This window comes from Adiantum capillus-veneris, chromosome 6, assembly GCF_014529385.1.
Source record: "Adiantum capillus-veneris isolate H3 chromosome 6, ASM1452938v2, whole genome shotgun sequence".
NCBI lineage: Eukaryota > Viridiplantae > Streptophyta > Polypodiopsida > Polypodiales > Pteridaceae > Adiantum > Adiantum capillus-veneris.
Genome location: NC_140936.1, coordinates 96,377,195 through 96,386,058, shown reverse-complemented (window position 1 = coordinate 96,386,058; position 8,864 = coordinate 96,377,195). Strand labels below are relative to the sequence as shown.

At 40.7% G+C, this 8,864-nt stretch overlaps 1 protein-coding gene across 1 annotated transcript; it reads right to left on the bottom strand.

Annotated features, from left to right (window-relative positions):
- Window positions 1-2,256: 2,256 nt before the first annotated feature.
- On the bottom strand, window positions 2,257-5,399 carry LOC147455938 (uncharacterized). Its single transcript, XM_086514566.1, has 5 exons — window positions 4,893-5,399; window positions 4,233-4,314; window positions 4,048-4,124; window positions 3,900-3,950; window positions 2,257-3,071 (listed from the first exon to the last, which is right to left on the bottom strand). Exons 1-5 carry the CDS (start codon window positions 4,998-5,000, stop codon window positions 2,586-2,588), a joined length of 804 nt encoding a protein of 267 aa, XP_086370692.1. The 5' UTR covers window positions 5,001-5,399; the 3' UTR covers window positions 2,257-2,585.
- Window positions 5,400-8,864: the final 3,465 nt, after the last annotated feature.

Genomic DNA, 8,864 nt, shown 5'->3' with positions numbered 1-8,864 from the left:
CCTGGATATGCTTTAAATTGCACAGATATGCTTTAAATACCCAAAACAACCAAATTTGGGGCTATTTTGACCGTAAGTTAACCAATTCCTTACACAACCCTTTTTGAGTCGTTTTTGGCCCTAATGATTTAGCAACAAGTAAGCAAGCTATCAAAGAGGTGGAATATTGATTGAGATGTTATATGCCTGATGGCATCTTTTATGGGTTTTATAAGCTCACTTCTTACAAGAAATGTAAGGAAGATTAATTTTTGAGCCGAAGACTGTCTCATATGCAAATCTTTGGCTTACACATTTTGGTCATCTTGCCATGCAATTTGTTCAAAAGATGTAATAACCACTTCGGATAGGGCGCACAATGCTTGGAAGTTATCCTCAATAATTGACAAGTCAGGCCTTTCAATTTCCATGTATGGCACCTTTGCACCCATTTGACATCGGTAAAAGAACGTGGATCAAAACCATGGATCTCATGATTGGGGATAAATTGCTTTATTAGAAGACTTGGAGCTCAATTGCCTTGCTTCCTTTTCCTTGAGTCTACTAATCTCCCAAGTGGCTATAACTATGCCCAGATCCTTTTTGGCCATATAGATAAAAAGGTCCGATTGATACATTGTGTATTATTCAACATGGTTATTCTATGTGTTTGAGCATTACGTATGAAATGCTCCGGCAAAAAACAACATACTCACAAAATAGAAGGCAAAGGTACAACTAAGCCTTAGCATCAGCATGCTTGGAGCTTAGTTGTCAAAAAACTAAGTGATCCCATGGCCATCTAATATTGAATCAACGACAAAATTGGAGTTACTTGAATGCATTACACATAATGGGAAAGAATTGGCCTTTTGGAAATATGATGCAAGTTTCTTCTAAATGCATATAAAACCACCACCTCCATTGTTGTAATCTGATGTAGCACAAGCAGTATGCTTGAGCGTTGCCATCCTTCCAAGCTCTCTGTTTAAGAAAGCTTTACAAAGGTTGTTCACACCTTGCTGGAGGAGATGATGTGAACTCAAATGGCACCTTCCCTCAAGCTCAATAACATTGCTAACAACTATCCCATGGAGGAGAATTAACTTGAACTACCAAAAAGAATCATCCATTTTATGTCGCCTTTGCATCTACAAGTCATTGGTCTAAACAAATAATGCACATGGGACTTTCTTTGCCAAAGGGAGTCCCACAAACAGAACATTACAATAGCTTGGTCGGGACGTCCATCGATAAACTAGGTTTATAAACATAAGTAGGAGTTACAATATAAGTAGTGGCTATGTACAATTGTCAATGTGAAACCACTAGTGAGTGCCATGGAAGATAAGGGCCATCACTCTTGATAGACTATTGGTTACGTCCAATTTTAGTACCACTCTTGATGGTTACGTCCAACTATAGTACCACTAGCACAAGAATTGTCCTTTATGTTATGTCTAATATTATCTTCCGAGTGAAGTGCAATTTAGTATAGTCTTTGAAGCTAGATACATGGCAAAGGTATAAGATTGATCTTTGAAATTTAAGCAAGGCATTTTCCTCATAGAAAAGAAGGGAATTAAATGTGCAACTTCTTTGGATAAGGCCTGGTTCAAAAATTTAAGCTTGAGAGCTTACAAGGTTGAGAGCTTACAAGAGGAAGATACCTTAGGATGGCAACATGTTGAGTTGCTTTAGAATGGATGCCACCAGGCTCTCAAGAGTTAATCCGCAAATTTACCTGAGCCCTGATCACAAATTTGCCTAAGGTTGTCTTGATATGCCAAAAACAGTATCTTTTCAACATTATTTCCATGCTTCTCCTATACAGGATTTCCTGAACTTTCGACTTCTGGCCATTTGACTAAGGTTCATATAACTCGCTCTTGCTTGGAAGTCAAAAGTAGTAAATGATTATCCTAGTGCTATAGTGTTGTTATACTAAACCTGAAGACCTTGGAGAATTTTCTTCATGCCGACGACCAGTGCTACATAACATTATTACATGACTGGTTGGCAAATACATCTCCATGAGAATTAATTCACTCCCCTAGTTTAGTGCTGTGTCAGGGCTTGAGCTTCCTCAAGCAAATAGAGTACCTCCAGTCATTGGGCACAGCTTCACGACTCTTTCCAATCTGTCACATCAGAAGGTTCAACTCATTTCTGTCATTCACAACCCTCTGCGAAGAGGTTGAGAGTCTTCATAGCAAGGTCATGTAAAAATTTGCAGACAAGACATACCACAAACTAATAATAGAAGACACAATGATAACCACAGAGAATCTAACGACATTCAATCAATATTACCAAAAACTCCTTTCATATGATTTTGCCAAAAACTGTCCATTGGCTAAATGTGGCTGTAAGAATTTCTTGCTCATGTTTGTAACATTGTCAAACATCTACTCTGTACAATCTTGCATAACTACATTTCACAAATCAGGACAGTTAGTCGAATATACAACTGTGAAAAATGAAAGAGCGAATATTACAATGAGCCGCTTCCTTGCCAATGTGACAATTGACTCAAAATAAGCTTCCAAACAAGCAGTGGCCGAAGCCGCTTGCTTGCCAATGTGACAATTGACTCGAAATAAGCTTCAAAACAAGCAGTGCCCCAAATCTTGAGGGCATGCAAAATCTCCAACGCATTGCATGTCATGAGCTGCACCATCGTACCTGTTCTCGTGCATGTTCATGTGCAAGCCATTAGCACATGTGCTGGAATGCAAAGCAGCCATCCCTTTGCTGCCTTTGTTATTCAAGCTGTTGTCGCAAGCAGTTGAATTCAGCCCATTGGGGGCACCCTTTGTTTTCTTACATGTACTCGCATTAATATTGCCATCAAAATGGAAAGCCTGGTCAAAAAAATAATGGTTTTGGGGTGAAAGAAAGCTTTCATCGATCACGCATGACCCAAAGTAAGATGTGCCATAATCATCATTTCCCCAGCCACGCTTCTTCTCAAAGTTCACTGAGGATGCGGAGGGTGGGGGGCATGGGTCACTGAAAGCAGCCAAATCAGAACTAAACATGCTAACAAACAACTGCTGCAAATCCTCAAGACTGTTCATTTTCCCTGAATCCTGCAAATTGAAACCACCACCTCAATAAATGGCAAGACCACGACTTCCGCTGAAAACTACCTCTTTAATAAAACCAAGCATCAGAAGCACCCAATACAAGGATTAAACCCCACGGCATATATATGGTCACAACAGAGATAATCTCATAATGTAACAAGACACACAACATCAGAAAGTGGAAATGGAAGATGAAGATGGCAAAAACTACAAACGCCCACTTTCTTATCACCATGGGGACCAAGAAACAGAAGCCTCAATCTCTGCTCTAATAACCCTTGACGTCAAGGTATCCTCAACCTCCAAGGTCTCAGTGGTTATGAGGTTTGCTTTTAATAAACAGAGTAATCTCTTTAGATTCTATTTGCACATTAACCTCTTCACTTTCTTTACTGTAAGTAAGCATGCCCCTACTACTATTATTCATGACGTTTTTTCACATACTTAAACCTTGCGTGTGATCTCCTGATGATAATTTGTAGTGTGGTGAGTGTTGCGTTTTGGGATTTCACAGTGGGTATTGGGGCATTTGACATTTGGCTCAGCAAAAAGAGAGAAGCCCCAATACCCAAATGAACTATTGGAACTGCTGCGTCCTTAGTCGAAACCTGCATAGCCTACGATGTCTTGAAAAGTTGAGATACATGTGCGGAGAAAAGAGGGAGGCGATTAAGAAAGCACCTGTTAAGTATTGTACCCTTTTAGATGAGTTGACATATTTTCATGACAGTAAGCCTAAGTCCCATCAAAACAGAGATAAATGTCCCATCAAAAAGAAGATAAAGATTCCATAAAAAATTAGGCTCACCTGGACATCGGCATTAGGCTCACCTGGACATCGGCCATCATGCCCGTCATCTCATTAAGGAAGCTGCTCAATCCCTGACAAGGAAACAGAGCTCAATTTCTTGCAAGCATGCTTACTCCTCAACAACTACCAAATCAATTCAAGCGGTCTTAACCACAGCTAATACAATACCTCGACGTCTTCTTCGTCATCATCTGGGTAATACAGTCCACTGTCATACAACATCTTCTTTCTCTCATCAGAAAGTACTGCCAGGAAAGCAAAGACTATCAAACTGGCAATTACTCATTTGCATTGAATTCAAACCACAGAGAACTTACAACTTTATGTTCTGCATGAGTTTTAACTAAATATACCTGTGTATGCCTCCAAAATTTCTTGAAACTTGAGGTTTCCTTCAGCTCGATCTTTCGCATTGCATTTATCAGGGTGCCATTTCTGCATACCATAACGTAAACTGAGCACATAAACCCTAGTGCACCACCACAATATACAGTAGTTGTTTGTCAAAGGTCCAATTTACAACTCTTTGCCAGATCAGAAACTTAAATCTTGTTCCAATACTTATGTCAACTCCATAACAAAGGCATTCAATAATGAGCAGAAGTTCCACATCAAAATATTGGAACTGATGGTCTTCCAACTGACGACCAGGAACACGGGCGGCCTTGTTGCTTCAAAGAATTTCAAAAATCAGTGCCAGACAATGATTTCCCACCTGGAGATATTCTGCTTAGAACTTAAATTCAATACGGGTAGCCTCTCATTGAAAAGTGCTTACTAACAGGCACACAAAGTCACATACAGAGACGCCAATGCATGTGCGTGTACATACCTACAGACAAACTTACATTGGACATGTATTCAAATACCACCACACAGACACCCACTGTAAATTGATCTCTGAAAACCTGATTGTATATGAGTCACTTACTTTAAGATTGTTTTGCAGAAAGATTTGATCTACATTGTGCATCAACAGTGGGATCAAACACCATTATTCACATGAATCATACCATGGCAAGCTTCTTATACGCTGCTCGAATTGCATCCGGAGAAGCGTCACTGTTTAGCCCCAAAATCGCATAATACCGATTGACAGGTTGAAACTTGAACGGCTCCATCTACACGTCTGCTATCAAAGTGCGTAGAAACGAAAGGACTCGAAGGGAAGAGCACATCGCCCGCGTGAACCAAGAGCCCACTTGCAGGAAGACTCAAGAGCCCACTTGGGCGGGGCAGCTGCGATCACAAAATTGTGCACACACGCAATGTGACTCTGTATTACACCAACGATCGCAGAAATCTTTGTCTCAAAATGTGGGGCACTGCGAGGAAATCGGGGAAGAGAAGGGGCAATTCTCTGAAGGGCGGGCAAGCCACCCAAAACAATTGCACACAGAACGGCGAGCGTGGGCGACCCGATATGGACAAGCACAGTAGAGAAGCGATATGGCCCTCTGTGTGGTGCAATTTGGGTCCCCCAAAACAACAGACGGGGTAGAAGAAGCGTAGAGCTACAAACGAACACGTGCTTCAGCTTTCCGGAGCAGCTGACAAAAACAGGGTCCCATGATTGGTGTTTTCTCAGATGGACGGCTATGATGTAGTCAAGCCGCCCACAGCCTGATATGAGCCGTCAGATCGTTTTAGATATTTTCCCGGATCTGGAAGGCCCATCGACCAATAGCCGGTGCCCACCTGGCCTGCGCCTCTTGCCTGAAATGGGCGCAGCCGGTCGCCATAAAAAAAATTGGGAAAATTACCAAAATACCCCTCTAATTTGTGGAAATTCCGAAAATACCCCTCAAATTTCAAAAATTCCCAAATAAATTCCCAAAATGCCTTTCAAATTTTTTCAAAATTCCCAAAATACCCTTGGTTGGGAGAGTAAATTTCTCCAAAAACAAAAAAAAATTGTAGCTTTTTATAAGAGGGATTGTCTACCATACAGGATGCTAAAACTAAAAGTTGAGTTGGTTATGTAGGCTTTGGAGATAAATTCCTTCATTATTCTTAGGCATAATTGCCTTTTTTTGGGAGGTAATTTGCAAAAAATTACATGCTAAGCACTTAAAAACCGATCTCAATTGTCAAACAATAAAGATTAGAAAATCTTGAAGATCCAATGAAAATAGATACAGGGGTATTTTGGAAATTTGAGGGGTATATTGGGAATTTCCACAAATTAGAGGGGTATTTTTGTAATTTTCCCTAAAAAATATGTCAATGCCAATTCTCATTACTCACTTTTTGCTTGTGTCGTAGATGTGAAAAGATCCAAAGTCAAAATTTGATGGAAGTGATCTAGAAGGATAAGAGCGCCTACCCATAAAATTGCTCAAAATACGGCTTGCAAAGAGGGCCTCTAAGTGTGGCGGACCCTTTCATGGAGGCAACACGATCCCATAGTGCTCAACGTGCATGCGACATATGCCTTGTGCCAGATAGGTACTATCCTTAAATTGAAAACATTTTCTACAAATCATGGTTAGCTCTTGGTTGGGCTAGCTCTTGATGTAAACCTTTCCATCTAAACTTATGTGGTAGGCTTTTCAACCAAAGAAGCCATATAATTGTAGAGACAAGAGCTCGTCGGTGGGATAGGTAATGTAGTGCATAAGAATCTTCGCCATCGTGCATACACTAGCTACATTTGCTCTCGACAGGGTTTGAGAGGTCACCAATCTTGAATGTCTCTATGGGCAAGAACATGGAAATGAGCATAGCCTGCATTGTTGTTGTGATATACCCTATAAGTTGAGCACACATGCACGCATACAAGAGAGCAAGGGGTTATAGCTTGAGTGGGAACCACCTCTTAGGGCTTGATTGAGGCTAAGGCAATGATCAATTAATCCAAGTGTCGTGTAGTTGGATTCTTGCCTATGCAGACAACAATGGGTGCCTTTGAGCTTCGAAAAGGGACCAGGAGGTAGTCTCAGTGTGGGTGTGGGTGGTGGGTGGGTGAGCTGAAGCTTTGCTAAGCCGATTATGTTCAAAGGCTTGCTTTTGTTACACTAGTATCAGAGTAGTATCAACACCAAGCTCATGTTGCGTAATAGTTTCTTTGGCGACAAGCTAAGTTTACTATGGCTATTAGGGGCACATAGATGGGTACTATGATGCAACACTCCTTCTGATAGATCTGCATCAACATTGTCACTTGCACCTTGAGAAGTAGTGTACCCCACACGTGGGTGTGCAAGCCATGCCTTACTTGAGAGAACAATCTCTTCAACGTAAAGCTTTTGCTTTGTGAGCAGACACATCAATTCTTTTAGTAAGAGGGGGTTTCAAGCCTTCTAATCCTTCACGCTACTGACTTGTGCGCTCTTGGCTCTATTAGTGCTTCTTTAAGGCATCAACTCCTCGCCTTATGACTAACTCCAAGCTTGTAATTGTTCATATGCAAGTTGTGCCCTTTCACTATATCGACCTTTTCATCACCTTTATGCTTAGTGAAGGAGCCATTCTCTCAAATTACCTATGAGGCGAAATCCATCAAGGCTAGAAAGGGAAAGCAAGTTTGTTAGGGGCTCACAACCCTAACAAGTGTTCAGTAATGAAAAGATGCAGTGGAGGAATAGAGAGAACATGAACTACTCGTTAAGTCATAGAATTGTCAAGTTAAAACACACAGAGAACACCATGGAAGACGAAGAAAAAGTAATGATAGCAGTGTATTCTTCATCAACCCCAAGATACACGCACAAAAGGCAGTACAACTACTGAATAACTAAAAACTACACGACATCCTATGAACAACTGTCCCTCTCACTATATACCACCCTGGGCAAATACAACTACTTAGGCACTTATGTAAATAAGTAAATATGACCTTTAAGGTTTAAAGCTTCAACCTTAATTATAACCAAAAAGTAAGTAAAAGGTAACTATTGACATGTCAGGTACTAACACATGGCACACCCGATGGGCAATGTTTAATAGACATTGTGAGGACCTACTATCCCTTGATTAGAAACATCAAAATCACAATGCATCAAAATCACAATGATTGTCATAAAATCTAATATCTAACCAACCCAAATGATTTTCTCATATTAAACTAATCATTTAATGTGGGAGAATAAACGAGAACAAGGGTTAGAATATAGACATGTGCTTATGGATCTGTCTCAACACGGGGCCAAGGTTAAAGGGGTCCAAATGAGAGATGGTATGTTAAAGAGCAATGCTACCTAATAGAGCTTAAAGACCTCCAAAAGTTAGTGTTAAAAAGTTCGCAAATTGACCTTAGGCAAGCTAGCGCTGACCTTGAGGTGGAAACCCTACCCAAGCATGCGGTGCTTGTCAGCTTGCTAACTAAAGTGCTTAAAGTGTTTGTGGGAACTTTGCCCAAAGTTTGAGGTGATTTTTATGCTTAAATGACTAAGGTTCTTGAAGTGTTCAATTCAAAGATAAACTCTCAAGAGGCATAAATCGTTCCATGCTTGATTAGCTAAGTGCTTGAAGTGTTCAGTTCAAACCGAATGACTTAAGAAGCATAAAAGACACATGTCCAAATGATCCTCCAACTGTGGCTCTCATGATGTGCTTGAATTTTATTGGATATGTTTTAAAGGGGTCCAATGACAATTTAGATGCATAAAAATAAATAATTAAGTTCTTTCTCTCAAAGAGAAAAAAGAGGACACATGTCCAAATGAAATAATTAAAAAATACGAGAGAGAGAGAGAGAGAGAGAGAGAGAGAGAGAGATGTGGACCAAGTATGAGAGGGGGTTGTACTCTCCCCCCCCCCCCCCCCCCCCCCACACACACACACACATTCTCTCATTGTGTGGAGTGCAAAGTGCAAAAGCTCCATCTCCTTCTCCAAGCTTGTTGAGAAGTGGAGAGCCTGCACCAACACTCTTGGCTATGGAATGCAAATCCAACCAAGAGCCATGCTTCAATGCTTAAGCTTGCCATCTTCTTTATCTTCATTACTATGCTATTATGCTATGCTAAGCAAGAAGAGTGTGT

Excerpts from the sequence above, each read along its gene's own strand:
- LOC147455938 (XM_086514566.1), bottom strand. The coding sequence starts at position 5,000 with ATGGAGCCGTTCAAGTTTCAACCTGTCAATCGGTATTATGCGATTTTG. Across the intron at positions 4,125-4,232 it reads AATTTTGGAGGCATACACAG|TACTTTCTGATGAGAGAAAG; the intron begins GTATATTTAGTT and ends CTTTCCTGGCAG. Across the intron at positions 3,072-3,899 it reads GCATGATGGCCGATGTCCAG|GATTCAGGGAAAATGAACAG; the intron begins GTGAGCCTAATG and ends TTCAATTTGCAG.